Consider the following 18,200-nt stretch of genomic DNA (forward strand, 5'->3'; position numbering starts at 1 on the left):
ACGGGCTGTTCTGTAAAAGAAAATGGGTTTGTGTCACCTTCCCGCGCCGGGCCAGCCCCAGACTGTAGCCCTTGGCTGCTGTCCTGCTTTGTCTGTGCAGGTGCAAGGCTTTCTGCTTGTTACTTGCTTTCTTTTGGCTTTTTTTTTTTCCCTCCAGTCTTTGTTGCTGAAGTAATAGGCTTTTTTCCTCTCTGTCATCATCTCGGTGAAAATACTGGGTGCGTGGGTGTTTGCATTCCTTGCTGATGGCCCTGGCGGGGTGCTGGGCTCCCTGGTGAGCAGCACTGCTGCGGCTCACTTGAGCCCTGAGGACAGTGCCGTACCCTTGAGAGCGCTCCTTCTGCTCAGCTGTCTTGCATAGTCTCTCAGGTGGACCCGGGCATTTCAGATTTCATGCAAATCGGGAATGCAGCACCAAAATGCCACAATTCTCCAAAAGGAACCGGAGGGGTGGACTTGGGACAGCTGCCCTTATGGCTTGGGCTGGCCACAGACCCCAATGCCCCAGTTTCCTATAGCCCCTACAGCAGCTGTGGAGTCCTGGAGAAGTTTCTGTTGAAGCTCAGTCCGAGACCTGTCAGATCTTTACTAAGCCAGGCTTTGCTGAGCTGACCTCCCTCTGCTAGCTGCTGCCTGCTCCGTGCGACTCCAGCGAAGAGCCCAGGCAGCTCCTGTGTTTACTCCTGCCTTTCCCTGCATGAATTCTTCAGCTCTCTTCTCTTTCCCTCGTTCGTTGTTAAAAACATTCTTGACGCTCTCTAGCTCTATTTTTGTGAGGGTTTATCAGAGTGAAGTGCACGCACCAGGTACGTACAGGCTGCAGAGAGCACGTCCTGTTTTGCTAAGCACGCTGCGTTCTCCACATGCCGCCAACTAATGCCCTTTCTCCCTTCCTTCCTGCAGTGGCTGAAGGATCCCGGTCCCCGCAATGAGAAGAGGACCCTCTTCTGCGACATGGTGTGTTTCCTCTTCATTACTCCCCTGGCGGCGATCTCCGGCTGGCTGTGCCTGCGTGGAGCCCAGGATCACTTGCAGTTCAACAGCCGACTGGAGGCCATTGGACTTATAGCACTAACTATAGCACTTTTCACAATCTACGTCCTTTGGACGCTGGTAGGTGTCTGCTGCCCAGCGCCTTGCTCCCGCTGCAAAGGGAGATGGAAGTGCTGGCTTGCACCGTGTCAGTGCAGCCAGCTGTTTCTGCCTCCCCTTGTGAGAAAACCTTGGGCTCTTTCTCTTGAACATCCATTTAATTATATTCAAACGGGAGCTGCTCAAGCTGTTGCTGAGAATGAGAAACCACTTCCCGATCCATCTGGATCCAGTGGATTCTAGACTGACACGGGAGCCGTGTTCCCTGGGGTGTCCTGTACCTGCGCGTGGCTGGGAGGGAGGGTCTGGTGCTGGGGGCAGGCAGCCCTCCAGCTCTTGTGCCCGTTCCCTTTTTTTTGAGAAGAAACACAAACTTGGTAGTTGACTGGTTTAGGGGAAAAATAAAATCCAGGAAATATGAAATCTGGGAAATGTTTGACCCCTAAATAATGTGCCCTCATGTTCCTCCATGCTTTGCGCTGCCCGGCACAGGTGTTGGTGCCTGAAGGAGGTGCGGACTGGTGGCTGGGGGATCTCTGTGGCCCACAATTAAAATTACTACATGATATTTTTAAGATGTCGGTAGCCCAGAAGAGCGTGTGCAAGGAATGCTCTGGCCCTGAGGAGACCTCTGACTTGTCTCTCATACTGGGTGTTTGGACTCCAGCCCTGAGCCGAGGCTGGGTGGCCAGCCTGCCCTGGCCAGAGCTGGAGGTACTGGGATTTGCAGGAACCTGCACTGGGCGCTGTCTGGGTGGGGTGTTGAACCGATCTATGCTGGGAAGGAGCTTCCTGCAGCTGCCTCGCTTTGCATCTTTTTGGATACGCTGAATTAGGCGGCCAGGAGCTTGCAGCTTGGCGCCAGTCCAGGAAAGCAAATGGGAATTTGCTGTGTAGCACATCTGTGAGCGCTCCCAGCTGAGGGCCCGGAGGAGCCGCGGTGCTGGGGGGCAGCTCCCTGCCCTGCCGCTCCCCGAGCCCTTGGGGGGGGTCCCTTGGCCCCCTCTCTCCAGGGGTCCTGGGTCAGGGACTTCCCTCTGTTTCTCATTCTGTTCCTTCACGTTCTGTTGCTAGCTGGGTTTCTGGGTTTGGATCTTCATTTCGGCGCTCCCGTTCAAAGCCCGGTGTGTGCTCATGCCTTGCCGAGACCCTTTTCTAGCTGTTTGCTGGGAAGCACCACTTTGGGAAGGGAAGAAGTGCAGTTGCTGGAGGAGAAACAGCGGGACCCCAAAACCTAGCAGCTCTGTGGGCAGTAGAGGGGCCACAGCCCGTTTCCCTGCCACCTCATGCATTGATCCCTTAGAGTAACAGCTTTTCCTGGGGTTAGGACATTCCTTGCAACTCTCCCACACAGACGCAGGTGCTAGGGGAGGGTGAGCTGGTGCTGCAGCCTTTGCTGGGGGGGGGATGCCTGCAGCGAGAGCGCTTCATCGGTGCTGCTGACAGAACAGGCAGCAATTGCAGAACAGGCAGCAATTGCAGCGCACAGGGAGCTGCTGGGGGAAGTCTCCACCGCTGCATAAGGGTCATTTCTGTAGAAAGCCGAGCTAAAATTGGAAACTTTAAGAGGAAGTGCTTCCGTCTTCTGTGTCCCAGAACTGGTCTGGAGGAGCTGGAAATCTGGAGGAGCTGGACAAATGGGGTGGGGGTGTGTGTATGTATGAAATAATGAGCCCTGACTAAAATGCTCTAGTTCTGCCGTGCTTTACATCTCCTTGAAGAGGGAAGGACGTTAAATGAAGCCCCTTTATTCACGTTTACTGTATTCAGCTGCAGTTCTGTGCCACCCTGGGCTGTGTGACACAAAGGGCCCTTGCGTGGGTGGGTGGCAATGGCTGTAGTCGGTGTGAGCATTTCGAGAGAGGCTGTGGTCAAGGTTGCAGCTCCTTCCTGTGGAGCAGGAGCTTTCCTTGAGGTTTGCAACGTCAGCTCCCCACTCACATGCTATCCCTGAAGGCTGCAAGATGCATTTGCTTCTTGTTTATCAGCAAGCAACCTTATTTCCACTCTGTGTCCCTCTACATCAGGAAAAAGGGGAGTGGACACATCAATAAGCTAAATTACTTCAGGGCTGTGGCGCAGTTCCATTTTGCATAGCCGATGTCTGAGACCTGTCCAAAAGTAATAGGAATACTGACTTTTCCATGTCAGAGAGAATTTCTGGTGCTTCCTACTTGCCAACTAAATGTTTCCTGTACTCCTTGCAAAACGCGAAAGCTTGGTTTTGATATGGCTGACTGGATTCAGTACTTAATTTTCTTGCTCCCCATTTCTAGGAAAACGAACAGGAGGGAAATATATGCTGGTTTAATTCCTTCTTCAAGGAATTCTAGAAGAGTTTAATTTCAAAGCTAACAAATCGGCAGGAGCTGTGAGGTCACCTGTAGTGTTAATGACTGCAAAAGGGGGCAGCCAGGAGCCCAGCCTGCTGGGGAAGCACAGCTCAAGCTCCCTCTTGCAGGGCTGCGCTGAAACTGCAGGGCCAGCTCCTGCCGGGGGGGCCAGGCTGGGTCCCCTCCAGCCTTTGCACCCTCTCCTGCCTCCCTCCAGGTGGACGAGGCTCCTAGGCCACGGTGTTGTCAGAAAAAAATGAGTCCAGCTGATGCCCTGTTGTTGCAGACCAAGGAGGGAGGGCTTTTGCAAAGGACAGAGAGGATCCACCAGGATCTGGGATGGGGGCGCTTGAGGATTGAGCCTCTTGAGGCTGGCCCTGTTGAGACCCCCTCGTTTTGCCCAGAGAAGGTGCTCCCCTCAGCCCGTGCCTAGGGTGAAGCAGCGAGCTGTGGTTCCCCCCCAGGCTGCTACCCAACCCCCCCGAGCAAACTGTCCCGGCGCTGCCCAGAGCGCCCCGCTGGCTGTGCCGCGCTCAGCCCGCTGCCACCAGGAGTTATTGCTTCCCCCGCGAAGGCTTGGGACGGGGACCACCAACCTGTTGCTGGGGGGTGCTGGTGGGTTTGGCTGGGGGGTGCTGGTGGATCGGCAGGGGATATGCAGAGAGCATGCAGAGGAAGAATGGGTGATGCTGTCTCCCCCCATCCCTCTGCGGCTCCGGCGCTTGCGATGGGGCTGGGATAACCTTGTCCTGTGTTATCGCCCCCAGGTTTCGTTCCGCTACCACTGCCAGCTGTACTCGGAGTGGCGAAGGACCAACCAGAAAGTCCGCCTGATGATCCCAGCCTCGCGGAGCCCGCACCCCGTGCCCCACTCCCTCCTCTCCGCCAAGCTCCTGAAGAAGACCGCGGATGAAACCACCGTCTGAGCCATCCCTCGGCCACTGTGCCACCTGGCTGCCGGTGCCACCGTGCCACCAGGGCAGCCCTGGGGGGCTGGCAGGAGCGAAGAGGGTCGGGTGGCCCCTCGTGCGCAGGAAACGCGGCGACTGTGGAGGCACCAGGAAACCATCATCCCACCCGAAGGGGCTTTGCGGTCAGCACGTACTTTATACTATGGCAAACGGACGGATAATCAGCGTCTGTCATGTGAAGCGGCCCAAAAGAGCCAGATGGCAGAATATGCCTGTCTGCAGGGACACTTTCCTATAAATACCATACGTGGAAAATATCTCCCCCCTCTCTCTATATATATATCTCTCTATATATAATATTATTTTTTAATGGCCATGCATATTGTGTTTCAGTCCTTTTGAGTTGATGTTCTAAGCTTCAGTATAGAAGCTGGCAGCCTGATCTCATTCAGAGGTTAAATCTATGCCTTTTCTCCAAATGAGCATATAAAGAACACTTTTCAGTGACCGTTCTTGAAAATCCCCTTCTCCTTTGCACTAAATTGGTTTTGATAATACTGCGGCAGCCTTTCCCGTTACTATTTGGTCTCTTTCGTGGTGTTTCTGTCCTTTCTAGAAAGTTGTGTGTTTTTAATAATTATTATAATGCCAGAAGGAGTAAAATGACATAACGCTGAATGGAGACATTTTGTAAAGTACTGTAATTTTGAGAATTTCAAAATAAGTTTCAAAATGAGAAAATTTTTTCCTGCGCAGACATGATCTCACAAAATGCTTTCCTTGCAGATCCTGGCTCATCCCCAGGACTCGGATGCACTCAGCTCTTGATATGTCTGGCAAAGGTAGATGGAGGATCTGAGGGGGGGAAGCAACGGCTCATACTAGCTAAACCCACCATTGCCTTTTGCTTTTAAAAGATTCAGAAAGGAGTTTTCCTGACCCCGAAAGGTGAGCGTGGGAGGCTGCTTGCTGATGTCCTTTCACCATCTTGAGGCTGGACCTCTTGTAGTATCACTTACACACGTACGTTACGGGACGGGCCGTGCTCCGCAGCCCCTCGGCAGGATGCAGGTGGTCTCGGCTGTCCCTGTGCGCTTTATTTGCACATTCCTTGGCGGCGGCTGGAGGAGCTGCTGTGATTTGGTTCATCCCTGAAAGCGCTGCCTGCCTGTTATGTGTCCTTTAGTGAAACACTCTAATTTGCTGATTCTCAGAAAACAGGCTCTGGGTCCCTTCTCCGCGGGGCTGGCATCCCTCCTCTTCCTTCATCCTCCTGTGTTTCCAGCACATCCAGCTAATGAACCCTTCTGTCTTGGAGCGTCCGATCTACCAAGGGTCTCCCTGAGTTTGGCTTTAGTCTTCGGCTCTTCTTGGCCTCCCTGCCCTGCCAGACAATGCCTGTGCTTGGTGCTGCGCTTTCCCGAGCCCCGTGAGTGGGGTGGGTTGTACGGACACGGCCCTGCTGAGCGGTCCGGAGCTGTGTGCCTGGTGTCAGCCTTGGCTCTCCTCCCGCAGTGCTGAGGGCAGGGAGGGAGGCGGCAGCCCCAAGGTGCCTGTGTCCTCGCAGTGGGTGGTGGCAGTCACACACCGTGTCCCTCTGCTCCTTCGCCGAACCCAAGTGGATCGGGCCAGTGCCCTGCTAGGTCAAGACCTTTGATTTCTTGAGTTGAAAGCACCTTATGCCATTCTTCCTTCTCTCTAGCTGTAAAGCAGGATGCTTTTTCCCAAGTGTTCCCTGGCCCCCTAGGCTGGAAGTCGTTGGTGGTGTGAGCGGTGGGCACCAGTGTCCTGCCTCTCCCTGCGTTGCTCCAGCCCTGGGGTCTGCTGTGTGTCTGCTCTTCTCCTCCATCTCCCATCCCAGGGTTCTGGTGCAACTCGGTGATGCCCCGGCACATCTTGCAGCAGCCTCTCTCTGCCCAGCTGTGGGCCCCCGTGGGCTGGTCCGAGCTGGTCTCGGGTGTGAGTGCGAAGGTCTCATTTGATCCCAGGGTGAGCATCTTCTGCCACTGCCAGCCTGTGCATCTCTGCTCCCTTCTCTCTGCCAGCCCCCCTGCCTCTCCCCTTCTGCCACGTACCCACGGGCACCTTCCCTTTTCCCTGTCGTGCAGGGATGGCTTGGCCTCTGGGGGCTCACAGTGCAGCCCAGCTGCACTTAATGGTCCCTGCGCAGCATCCTGCATCAAGTCGGCTTGTGCAGGCACTGCCTGCCCCTGCACACCCCTTCCCGTGGCAGTGAGCGCTGCACCGCTGCTCTGTGCCTTGTCCTGGGTGCCCCTTCCTTCAGCCCCTCCCCAGCAAACCCCACGGCACCAGGACATTCCCAGTGAAGAAAAATTTGGGGGTTTAGTTTGACCTTCCCAGCCTTGGAAACTTGGTCTTGCAACTTCCCAGCAAGGAGCTTGGTCTTGCAACGCGTCTAGTTCTGGCAGGTAATGAAGGATGCGCGTTCCCCTAGCAAGGACCTAATGGAGCCAGTGTTTCAAACCCACTCCTGATCCAAATATGCAACTGTGAAAGCCAGAAGTCCCTGGCTGGGGCCAGCGGGGGCCCGGCCCTGTGCTGCTGCGCGGCCGTGGCTTCACCCTCAGCTTCGTTGTCTTTATCGTAGTTGCCAATAATTGGAGTTGTTGCATGTGCCCCTGCAAAACCCAATAGCGACTCTTTGAGTCTTCTCCTCCTTCCCGGAGGAGATGTTCAGCACGTTCCAGTGTCATGGGGAAATGGGCTGTGCAATTATGTAAATAAAAGTGAGACAAACATTGGGCTGTTGTGTGGTTACTGGGGAGGGAAGGGTCCGGGCTGGCTCCCTGATCACCAGCCCTGTGTGCCTGGGGGTGGCCTTCCTGACACCACCACCACCCCCCCCCGCCCCCGGCAGAGCTGGCATGAGGTTTCCTATTTGAGCTGAAGTTGGACAAACCCTGAGGCTTTTCGTCATTTCTCTTGTCTGCATGCAGAAACCTCCCTGGGGTGAGCCAGGGGATTCCTCTTGGCATCTCCAGAGGGTGGGTGTGGGGCTGCACGGGGCCATCTGGGTGTTAGTCTGGACCATGCTGGGGGGTGTGGGTGATGTTTGTCAGTGTGGACAGCGAGGCTGTGATTTTCATACGTTTGGGGGGGGGGGGGGAGCAAATCCACCCCTGCTTCTGGGTGGGGAAGGGGGTCCCTGCTCCAAGTGCGTGTGACCTGAGGAGCTGTGTCCCTCTGGAGGCTGCTGTGGCCACCCTGCCCTCCTGTATCCCCACCTGGCTAGTCCTTGGGGGCTCCCACCCGCTTACAAACCTGCCGCCCCCACCTACAACCTCTCCACCATGAGCCTCGAAGGCTGGCAAGCTCCTGCCTGCGGAGAGCAGGAACTGGGAGCCGAGATCCGTGGGCTTCCCCCGCCCCACCACTGTGGAAGAGGCTTGGAGCAGGGCTCTGGGCAAGGAACGGCTGTTTCTGGGGTTGTCCTTCATTTAGAGGAGCCATGAGGGGACTGAGGGGCACAGCGGTGGCAGCGGGGCCGCTGGGTGAGGAGGACGCAGCCCTACCCGGCACCCCTGGCACGGGGGATGCTCCGTAGCCCCCCAAGCCTGGGCAGCCTCTGCGTGGCAGTCCCTGTGCCTGGCCTGATGCGAGTCCTGCATCGGCTCGAGAAACCACACGTGCACGGTCACCTTTCTGGGATGCGCCGGTAAGATTTAAATCTCCAAATAATTTTGTGAGTGGAATTATAATCACTGCTTTTTAACAAATCAGTGTACCCAAGGATTCATCAGTGTTCGGCTATTATTTGTTTCTCTGGTTGTGATGAGGCCCTGAGGAAGAAAATTGAGAGGTTTTCTTCTTCTGCAGCCAAAGAACTAACACCTGGAATTTGCTGAAGTTTAGGAAGAGGCTGTAAGAATCGATGGTTTGAGACTTGCTGGTTTGTAGGACTGCCAGGATTTGTGGCATTGCATGGCAGAAGCAAAAACCAGGAATAACCAAAGCTATCTAAACAACCAATAAATAACCGAAATTCAAATGCTGGTGAAATGCATGTGAAAATAAAGGGTGTTCCACCAGACCTCGCTGGCAGAAGAGGGGGGCTTTAAGCGCGTTGGCTCCATCTCCTTCTGCTGAAAAAGCTGACTGTGGAAAGGAGGTTGGGGCTGGAGCGGCGCAGGGGGAGGTTTCGAAGAATGGTGAAGAAAAACAACGCTACAAACAACCTCTTCCTACAACGTTTAATACAACCTCTGGGAAGGGGGGTTATGGAGAAGCGCCTGTGAAGTCCCAGCTTGCTCCAGGGTGAAGCCACCCCTTCTCCTTGAAGTCCATGGTGACCCGGTGGGTTTGGCTGCGGTGCTGCGCAGGGCTGGATTCCGGCTCTCCCCAGACACGCGCCCAGCTGCCTTGGTGCTGTGGGCTCTCGCCTCCCGGTGTGCTCGTGGAGGTGCTGAGCCGCAGCCCTGATGGGTGAGCTCGGCTCGTCCTGCACGGGCGCAGCATCGGCTGAGGCTGCAGGCGCTGTGGAGGTGCTGGCACCGAGATGCGGGCAGCCGTTTGGAGACCTCACCCAGCCAGGAGCATGAGGTGCCCCTGCTCTTGGGACTGGCTCCTTGGGTGGTCTCCTGGGTTGTGCCACTGGGTTGCTGGTCCCATGGACGTGTGATGCTCAGGTGCACCAGGGTGTCACCTGTCCCCGTACAATGCTGGTGACATTGGTGAGCCCATCCCCTAGTGCCAGGGCAGTGTATCTGTGCCTGACCCAGTGCGGCAACTCCTCCCAGCTACTGGAGTAGACCAGGGAGACCAGTGCTGTTGCCACCACAAAGGTGACGAGTGAGTTGGCACTAAGAGAGTCCAACCAGCAACGTGGAAGAAACCAAGGCTGGACCCAGGCAACGTTCCCCTTCAGCTACACTCACCTTTTCTTCTCCTGAGAGCAGGAGTTAGCAGGAGAGGACAAAGCAGGGTCCCTGGCGTGGGGTCCCCCCACCCTTCCCAGGCCCAGCGTGTCCTTTGAACATCATTTCCCCGAAATGCCGGTTCTCCGGAGCGGATCTAAGCTGGAAGGCACATCCTCTGGGTTTGTCCCATTGGGAGAAAAGGTGACTGAGGGGCAACCTCACTGCTCCCTGCAGCTTGCCAAGGAGGGGATGCAGAGCGGGAGGTGCCGAGCTCTTCTCCCTGGGATCCAGGGACAGGACGCGTGGGAATGGCTCAAAGCTGCACCAGGGGAGGTGCAGACCTGACAGCAGAAAACATTTCTTTACCGAGAGGGTGTTCAAATACGGGAACGGGCTTCCTCGAGAGGTAGTTGATGCCCCAAGCCCGTCAGTGTTTGAGAGGCACTTGGACATTGCCCTTAATAACGTGCTTTAACTTGATCAGCCCCGAATCGCTCAGGCAACTGGCCTAGATGGCCGTTGTGGGTCCCTTCCACCCAAACTGTTCTCGTCTGGTCCCTATGTGAGGGAAGGAGACCTTGGGGTGGGGGAGGTCGAGGAAGGCGGATCTGTGGGAATTGCCTTCCCTGCGGACTTCAGGCACTGCGCAGCTTCTTGCTCACCCCCCTCGGCAGTCCCTGCAGCTTTCACTAGTGCTCCGCTGCAACGCACGTGCTGGTGAGAGCTCGCAGTAAGGCAAGGAGAGGCTTTGGATGTATGGAGAAGATAAGCGTTATCATGAGCTCCAGCACCCAGCTATGTTTGGGGTTCTTTTTTTTTAACCTAATCATTAAGCTTAGTAGAAAAAAAGCCAGGGACACTATTCCAGCAGCTTTTAAGGAGTCTGACCCTGCTGTATTTTTCATGACCTTGTCCAGAGCAGCTCTGCAGTGCCCTGGCACTTGATGCCACTTCTCTGCCCTGGGGCCACCTGGCATCAAGCTCCTGCATGCACTGAACCTCTGTGCTCCCCGCTGCCTCTGCACTCCCAGCTGTGGGGTGGGGGGGATGAAGGAGGCTCTTTGGTGGGCTCCATCGCCAAGCTCTGCCCGTCCTCCCAGTTGGTGGCCAGAGGAACCATGTGAGGAGAAGCCAGCAGGATGCAGGACCCTCCCAGTTCCCAGCACCAAGACCCAAGTCGCCTTTCCAGCCGTCCCCCCACCCCTCCATGTCAAGGGCACAGCCTGAGCCATGAGTCCATCCCCACCCAGAGCCACGGGAGCAGCCTCTCCCCGGGACACGGAGCCAGGCAGAAAGCAAAGACCTGGGCTTTGGTGTCAGCATCAGCAAATGCCACCCGCCTGGCTGTGACATCCAGGCAGACCTGGATGGCCCTGGGGAGGCAAGCAAGGTGCAGGGGGGTCCAGTCAGGGTCAGTGAAAGCATGGTATTGTCCAAACCACTGCCCCACGGCCCAGATCCCCTCCTGGGGGGTAAAACTGAGGACCCCCTTCCTCCTGACAGACTCCTGGGCCACCCCCACAGCCCACCAGTCCCCCGCCTGAGCCACCTCCACCGCCCAGCGGTGCATCCCCCCCGTGAAGCCCTGGGTGCCCAGCACGCACGGCTCCGTGTCAAACCGCTCGGGGCTGTCGGGCAGCGAGGTCCACTCGTCCCCCCGGCCTACGCCTCGCTGGTCACCGGCCAGGATGAGGAAGGGGTTGGCAGTGGCTGGGTCCAGCGTCACGTCGGCTGGGGACAGAGGAGGAGAAGCTGCTCAGGACAGGCAGCCCCCGGGGTGCGTCGGGGCTGCATCCATCCCAGCAAGAGGAAGGACAGGGCGAGTTCCCTTCCCCTGCCTAGAGATGTCCAGCATGGGGTGGAGAACCCCCTCGTGTGGGACTGCCCCAGCCTCGCCCCCAGCCCCTGTCCAGCCCCTGCTCCCGATCCAGGAGCTTCCATGTGCTCCCTGGCCAAGGAGACCTCAGCCTCCTGGAGGAGGGATGCACCTGGGTGGGTGGTGCACATCTGCTGTGCAGACCCCCGGACCTGGGCAGGGGTGTCTCCAGTGCTGCAAGAGCAAAACAGGCACGTCTGGGCACAGATGCGTGCAGACGGCGACAGGCATCACCCCAAGAGCAAGACCCATGGCCCCACGTTCCCGTTTCTTTCTGTGGGTGATGGAGGGAGCCAAGGATGGCAGCTCAGGAGTCTTTGGTGGTGGTGGTGGCTCTACAGAGAAGCATGAGGAATTCAGCTGGGAGTGTTGCAGCCACCAAATCTCAACCCTGTGACAAGGGCTGGGACAAGCCCCAGGTGCTCTGACCCTACGTAGCTCTTGCACAAAGCAGGATGCATTTCTCTCCTTGATAGAGGACAGTTCCCCCTCCTCTTCCCTTCTGAGAGCTCACCTCTTCCATTCAACTCCTCCACCTCATCGGCCAAGGTCTCACTCTCTTCCCTCTCCATCCTGGATACCAGGAAAAAAAACAGCAAGAGGGGAGGCAGGATTCCCTGCTGAATGTGGAAATCGCAGGGCTCAGAGATGCTGAAGAAGCAGAAAGGATGACGGGACGGTCACAGCGTGCAGGGGCTTTCCAGGCACCAGCCCTCAGCTGCCAGCTGACTTCTGGAAAGGTCTTGGATGGGTTGGAACATCTCCAGGCTGCTCTTCGCTGCCGTGATCTCCTCGGCAGCTGGTGGCCGGACGGGGCTCGCCCAGCTTTTCCCGCTGGTTCCAGCAGATCGAAGCCCAGGGAAACTGGCTGGGCTGGAGCACCGCGGGGGCTCCAGCACCTTCTCCTCTGCGCGATCACACACTGGAGCTTCTCCCTCCACTCCTCTTGGCGACCACCCCCCACTCCCTGAGGCTGCTCTCAGGTATGTGACCTCGTCTGACACTTGACTTCGGGAGCTCCCTCCTGACGTTCCTGCGGTGCTTCCATCCTGCTGGCAGCGCAGGATCTGCTGTATCTCCCCTCCCCTCGGCCAGCTGCAGTTGGCTGATAAGAGCCCCTGCTCGGCTGGGAGAGCCTCAATCTTCCTGCCGCAGGATGCCCGGAGCCCTCCTGGGTCAGTGGCACCGTGGGCACCTCCAGCCCGGTGCAATGTCACTTGGGGACACCAGCCACAGCCCAGTGGCCATGCTCTGGGTGTCCAGGCTGCGTAGTGCGGTGAGAGAAGGGATCTGGCTCCTTACAGGCGCTGCTCGCCCACGTTTCTGGCGCTGCCGCTGGGTTTCAGCGTGGTGACGTTTGCAGGGCGCGTGTTGCCTTGATGCTCGGCTGGCAGAGGCGGGGTGGCAGGTGATGGGCTTTGCATCCCCCCGCTCCATTCTACAGGCAGATTTCACTGTGTGGGGGTGATGGCCTCACCTCCTCTCATAGGGAACCTGGGAGGTGGCACCTGCTCCGCTTTGTCACGTCGCTCTGAAAGCCCCTGGTCGAGCAAAAATAAAGCAGAGAACAAGGGGACCTGTTGCCGGGTGGCTCTGCTGACGTGCTGGGACGGGGGGCGGGGAGGCAGGACTGGGGGCAGTGGGAAGGCAGGGATGGGGGCAGTGGGAAGGCAGGGATGGGGCAGTGGGAAGGCAGGGATGGGGGCAGTGGGAAGGCAGGACTGGGGGCAGTGGGAAGGCAGGGATGGGGGCAGTGGGAAGGCAGGACTGGGGGCAGTGGGAAGGCAGGACTGGGGGCAGTGGGAAGGCAGGGATGGGGCAGTGGGAAGGCAGGACTGGGGGCAGTGGGAAGGCAGGGATGGGGCAGTGGGAAGGCAGGGATGGGGCAGTGGGAAGGCAGGACTGGGGGCAGTGGGAAGGCAGGGATGGGGGCAGTGGGAAGGCAGGGATGGGGCAGTGGGAAGGCAGGGATGGGGCAGTGGGAAGGCAGGACTGGGGGCAGTGGGAAGGCAGGACTGGGGCAGTGGGAAGGCAGGACTGGGGGCAGTGGGAAGGCAGGACTGGGGGCAGTGGGAAGGCAGGACTGGGGCAGTGGGAAGGCAGGACTGGGGGCAGTGGGAAGGCAGGACTGGGGCAGTGGGAAGGCAGGGATGGGGCAGTGGGAAGGCAGGGATGGGGGCAGCCAGCCGCGGGGACGTGCAGGAGCTGTTTGGGGCCACCACACCAGCCAGGCTGCAGTCCCACCTCGGGCACCTCAAGGACCATGGTGGCCCTGAGCATCGAGGAGCTGCCCTGCAGCAGGGGAAGGGGCAAAGTGTTGTGCCAGGGACTCTTCTGGGCTGTAAGAAGGTGTGGGGCGGGGGGCTTGCAAGGGCTCCTCCTGGCTGCGACCCTCCCTCAATTACTGTGCAGAAGCAATTAGGGAGCCGGTCTCTGGCCAAGACTTTTCCAAGGAGCTGGCAGAGCGGAGTGGGGGTGCCGGGAAGGCGAGGGCTGTGCTGAAGGACAGAAGATGGTTTTGGCTGCTCAGGAAGCCGCAGCTCCTTCCCCACAGCTGCCTGTGCCGATAGCGGGGCTGGGCAGCCCTGGCACTGGCTCTGCCGCCAGCGCAGCGCCCGCTCCTCAGCCAGGAGGGAGGCGAAGCAGCACAGCGCATGGTGGCATGTCCAGGGGTGAGTCCCAGGGGAGCAGTGTCTGTCGGGGCTGGGCACACAGCGGGGAAGCTCTTTCCCCGTGATTCATGCTCCTATCTCAGGAGCCCAAACGGTGCAAAGGGCTCAGCTGGCGTTAGGGAAGAGCGCGGTCGGGAATCACACGGCCTGGCCAGGCTGGGCTGGGTGTGAGCACCACGGAGCTTTCGCAGTGGTGAGGGTAGCAATGCCACCCTGGCGGAGGGCACACCGCCACAAGGAGGTGTGTGAACCGGGTTCTCCCTCCCAGGGAGGAGGAGGAGGTGAGCAAAGCAATGGTGCCGCCTCGCTGAGCCCGCTGCGCTCTCAGGACGAGGTGGCAGGGTAGGTGCTGCCCATGGGTGCGGGACTCATCGCTCCCACACACCCTCCCAGAGGGGAGCTGTGGGGCTCAGAGGGCTCCCAGGGGGTCTGGTGGGGGATGCCAGCTCTGTTGTGGGGCTCAGAGGGCTCCCAGGGGGTCTGGTGGGGGATGCCAGCTCTGTTGTGGGGCTCAGAGGGCTCCCAGGGGGTCTGGTGGGGGATGCCAGCTCTGTTGTGGGGCTCAGAGGGCTCCCAGGGGGTCTGTCGGGGGATGCCAGCTCTGTTGTGGGGCTCAGAGGGCTCCCAGGGGGTCTGGTGGGGGATGCCAGCTCTGTTGTGGGGCTCAGAGGGCTCCCAGGGGGTCTGTCGGGGGATGCCAGCTCTGTTGTGGGGCTCAGAGGGCTCCCAGGGGGTCTGTCGGGGGATGCCAGCTCTGTTGCACGCGGTGCTTGCGTGAGCAGAAAGGCGATGTGTAGGTGAGTGCCTGCTGTGCCCAAGCGTCTCAGCTGTCCCCTCCAGGCCATGCAGGTCCCTGCCCTGCTCCTGCTCATCCTCCTGGCCCTGGGCACCACGGACGGGCTGCCCTGCCCCTCGGAGATGAACAAAGTCAAAGATCTGCTGGAGCTGAACTGCACAGGGCTGGCTCTCAGCGCGGTGCCCTCAGACCTGCCTGAGGACATGGGCATCCTGCTGCTCAGTGCCAACCACCTGACATCCCTCTCCACCGACACCTTCCTGAGCTTCACCCAGCTGCAGGACCTCGACCTGTCCGACAACAAGCTGGTGGCTCTGCATACGGGGTCGCAGCTGACATCCCTGAAGGAGCTGATCCTCTCCTACAACGAGCTGAAGGACCTGCCCGCCCTGCAGGCTCTGCCCGGGCTCACCCGCCTGGCCGTGGCCCACAACAGCCTGGTGGCACTGGCCCCAGAGGCTTTCCGTGCTGTGCCGCTGCTGCAGGACCTGGACCTGCGAGGGAACCAGCTGCAGACGCTGCCCAAGGAGGTCTTTGGAGGGCTGGAGGCTCTCAAGGAACTGGACCTCTCAGACAACCTCCTGGAGGAGCTCCCCAAGGAGCTGCTGTGGGGTCTGAAACGTCTGGAGACCCTCTGGCTCTCGGGGAACCGCCTGCAGACTCTGCCCGCTGGCTTCTTCCCTGAGAGCCACTTCTTCATGTACGTCTTCCTGACTGAGAACCCCTGGCACTGCGAGTGCAACCTGCGCTACCTGCGGGCCTGGATCAGGTCCAACGAAGGCAGTGTCTACCAGCCAGAGCGGAGCCTGGAGGAGACAAAGGTGGAGGTTGCCCCTGAGAAGGTGCTGTGCCACAGCCCTGCCGAGCATCAGCGGAAGCCCGTCATCCACTTCAAACCCAACTGTGGCAATGTGGGGGATGAGGATGAGGAGGAAGAGGAAGAATATGGCTATGGGGAAGAAACGATGGAGAAAAATATCATGATCACCTCCCACACACACCCGTCCACCCCCAAAGAGCCCACCACCATGCCCCGTGCTGTTACCTGGCCTCCCCTTGCTGCCACAAGACCCCCCTCCAGCACCCCTTGTAGCTCCACCCTCACCTCAAGCACTTCTCTTGCGACTTCAAGCACCAGCACTCCCAGCACCACCACTCCTGCGCCAACCAGTCCCACCGTCACACCCACACCGACCCCCAGCACTCCCGCCAGTACCCCACGCAGACCCACCACCCTCGTCTCTGCCACCTCACCGCCAACCACCATGAGCACCAGACCTCCCCGCGCCAGCAGCCATCCCCAAACCGCCCTCACCGCCAGCGCTGCCAGCACCCATGCCCCTCGCATGGTGGCCACCAGCACATTTTCCACCGCCTCCACGGCAGTGCCTTCTGCTGCCGGGCTAGAGGCCTTTTCCACTGTCAGATCTTCATCTCCTCCTCTAATGCTGACAATGCCAACGGTCTCCACCACCATGCTTTCCACTCCTGCCCCAACACCGCCAGGTCCCCTGGACACCACACGCTTCACCCAGCCTGCACCTTCCCCTCCACCTGAACCTTCCCCTCCACCTGCACCTTCCCCTCCACCTGCACCTTCCCCTCCACCTGCACCTTCCCCTCCACCTGTGCCTCTGCCACACTGCCCATGCTCCACCCCAGCGCTGGACGTCCCCATGCTGCGCTCACGGGCAGGTGGGGAGGGTCCGCAGTGGGGGCAATGGGTGCTGAGGAACTGCTGTCTACTGCACTGGGTGCTCTACCTGGTGTCCTTGGCTCTGCTGGTGCTGACCGTGCTGGCTCTAGCAGGCTGGCTGGCGTGGATGTGGCTGGCAAGCCGGACCCCCTGGCACAAGCCCCTGCAGACCCAAGAGGTGCGGGAGCCACTGCTGAGGTGGAGGGGGGTGACCGGGAGCCCTGCAATGCATCTCAGCAGCTTCAAAAGCCCCCTCCGGCGCCCCACGTTCTGTACCATCAAGGAAGTAGAGCTGTGCCCTGAGGTCATCTACTGCACCATTAAAGACCTGGGAATGCAGCACGGTCCTCCTGCACGTTCCTCCTTCTGCACCACAAAGGAGCTGTGGGTCCACCACAGTCCCCCGAGCGCTTCCTTCAAGTCTTTCTCCGGGAAGCTGGTGGCTGCAGACCTGGGCCCCCCATGGACCTCTTCTGCTTACAGCCTGGACAGGGGCGTTGAGGCCATCGGTGAGGTCAGGGTGAAATACGCCGGCAACACCTTGTGAATGCTTCTGCGTGCGAGGAGAAAGGGGGGGGTGTCGTGGCTCTGCTTCACCCCCCTTGTTTTACAAAAGATCCGCTTGCTCAGGGGAAGCCAGCCAGCTCCTCCTAGTAGTGTGCTCCCGTTCCCTGAGGTTTCTAGATCTGAAATTATCCCTCAGGCACTCGGGCAGGGGGACACAGTGTCCTCAGTGGGTCGGTGATGGTCTGCCATCAGTGATGCTGCCACTGCCCGGCTTGGGTCCAGCACTCGTGTTTGGGGGATGCAGGTAGATGCGCTACGCTTTCAGCTGTCAGCCACAGAATAAATGTTCTCTTTGCTGCAATTTCAAGTGGCTGCTCCTTTCACTGCCTTGGACCTCCCGCAGTCCTGGCGGGGTACGGGGAGTGACAGATTTGTCTTCAGAGCTTGGAAGAGTGAAGCCAGCGAGGAAAAGTCCACTTCACGCCGGCTCCTTGGCTTTTGCCCCAGATGCACCATCCTTCCCTGTGGGATTGAATTAAATGGGCAAAGCATCCCAACTGTCCCAACAGCTGCGTGCCCAGCTGTCACCTAATGAGCTCGGGAACCAGGGGTGCCAGTGCCCCTGTACAACCCATGGTGGGATGGCTGGAAATGGAGGAGGAGGGCTGGAGGCTTCAGAGGCGACGGATTTGTAAGGGATCACACCAGGACAGTGCCCAGGGGCTGGCCAGACTTTGTGGCCACCTGTGGAGAAGTCACCCACACATTTTGGCAGGTGTGAGAGACCTCAGGGGGAGCCAAGAGAGCCCCCAGGAGCCCCCAACTCCTGCCACAGTGGCTGACAGGAGCTGGGCAAGGCTAAGCCCCCCCCAGCTATGTAAGGAGCCCAAGGGAGCGCGGGTGCCCAGGTGGCAGGTGACATGGCACGGCAGTTTGCAGGGGACACGCAGGCAGGGCACCGCGGTGCTGCCATGCGCCCTGGCCACAGGGACCAGCAGGCGCCTGAGCTGGGCCAGCAGGGGCGTAGCCAGTGGACCAAGGGGGGTGACCACCCCCCTCTGCTCAGCACCCCTCAGACCACATCTGAAATACTATTTGGGGGAACCATGAGAAGCTGCAGCTCTCCCCTACACACCCCGGCATGCCCGATTCTCCCCTACACACCCCGGGGTGCCCGATTCTCCCCTACACACCCCGGGGTGCCCGATTCTGCCCTACACATCCCGGGGTGCCCGATTCTCCCCTACACACCCCGGGGTGCCCGATTCTCCCCTACACACCCCGGCGTGCCCGATTCTGCCCTACACACCCCGGGGTGCCCGATTCTCCCCTACACATCCCGGGGTGCCTGATTCTGCCCTACACATCCCGGGGTGCCCGATTCTCCCCTACACACCCCGGCATGCCCGATTCTCCCCTACGCATCCCGGCGTGCCTGAT

At 59.1% G+C, this 18,200-nt stretch overlaps 3 protein-coding genes across 9 annotated transcripts in view; 2 read left to right on the top strand and 1 right to left on the bottom strand.

The window, feature by feature from the left end:
* Window positions 1-7,095, top strand: part of MARCHF2 (membrane associated ring-CH-type finger 2) — a 37,802-nt gene extending 30,707 nt beyond the window's left edge. For all 4 annotated transcript variants that reach the window (XM_055805059.1, XM_055805060.1, XM_055805061.1 and 1 more), the window contains exons 4-5: window positions 904-1,113; window positions 4,193-7,095. In XM_055805059.1, coding sequence (XP_055661034.1) covers window positions 904-1,113; window positions 4,193-4,351 — 369 coding nt within the window. In that variant the 3' untranslated portion in view covers window positions 4,352-7,095. The remainder of the gene's footprint in view (window positions 1-903; window positions 1,114-4,192) is intronic.
* Window positions 7,096-8,533: 1,438 nt separating this feature from the next.
* On the bottom strand, window positions 8,534-11,739 carry LOC101912499 (E3 ubiquitin-protein ligase TRIM11-like). Its single transcript, XM_055805799.1, has 3 exons — window positions 11,604-11,739; window positions 10,818-10,944; window positions 8,534-9,959 (listed from the first exon to the last, which is right to left on the bottom strand). Exons 1-3 carry the CDS (start codon window positions 11,659-11,661, stop codon window positions 9,872-9,874), a joined length of 273 nt encoding a protein of 90 aa, XP_055661774.1. The 5' UTR covers window positions 11,662-11,739; the 3' UTR covers window positions 8,534-9,871.
* Window positions 11,740-11,928: 189 nt separating this feature from the next.
* On the top strand, window positions 11,929-17,121 carry GP1BA (glycoprotein Ib platelet subunit alpha). Of its 4 annotated transcripts, none has more exons than XM_055805797.1 (2): window positions 11,929-12,072; window positions 14,602-17,121. In XM_055805797.1, exon 2 carries the CDS (start codon window positions 14,605-14,607, stop codon window positions 16,798-16,800), a length of 2,196 nt encoding a protein of 731 aa, XP_055661772.1. In that variant the 5' UTR covers window positions 11,929-12,072; window positions 14,602-14,604; the 3' UTR covers window positions 16,801-17,121. The 4 variants fall into 4 exon arrangements, with proteins under 4 accessions (XP_055661772.1, XP_055661773.1, XP_055661770.1 ...); XM_055805798.1 differs by having other exon boundaries at window positions 11,932-12,072; window positions 14,544-17,121; XM_055805795.1 differs by lacking the exon at window positions 11,929-12,072 and adding an exon at window positions 13,624-13,761.
* The last annotated feature ends 1,079 nt before the right edge of the window (window positions 17,122-18,200 follow it).

The sequence above is a fragment of the Falco peregrinus genome, chromosome 5, assembly GCF_023634155.1.
Source record: "Falco peregrinus isolate bFalPer1 chromosome 5, bFalPer1.pri, whole genome shotgun sequence".
NCBI lineage: Eukaryota > Metazoa > Chordata > Aves > Falconiformes > Falconidae > Falco > Falco peregrinus.

Excerpts from the sequence above, each read along its gene's own strand:
- LOC101912499 (XM_055805799.1), bottom strand. The coding sequence starts at position 11,661 with ATGGAGAGGGAAGAGAGTGAGACCTTGGCCGATGAGGTGGAGGAGTTG. Across the intron at positions 10,945-11,603 it reads GGAGGAGTTGAATGGAAGAG|CCGACGTGACGCTGGACCCA; the intron begins GTGAGCTCTCAG and ends CTCTGTCCCCAG. Across the intron at positions 9,960-10,817 it reads GAGCGGTTTGACACGGAGCC|CCTCTCCTTGCCTTACTGCG; the intron begins GTGCGTGCTGGG and ends ATACATCCAAAG.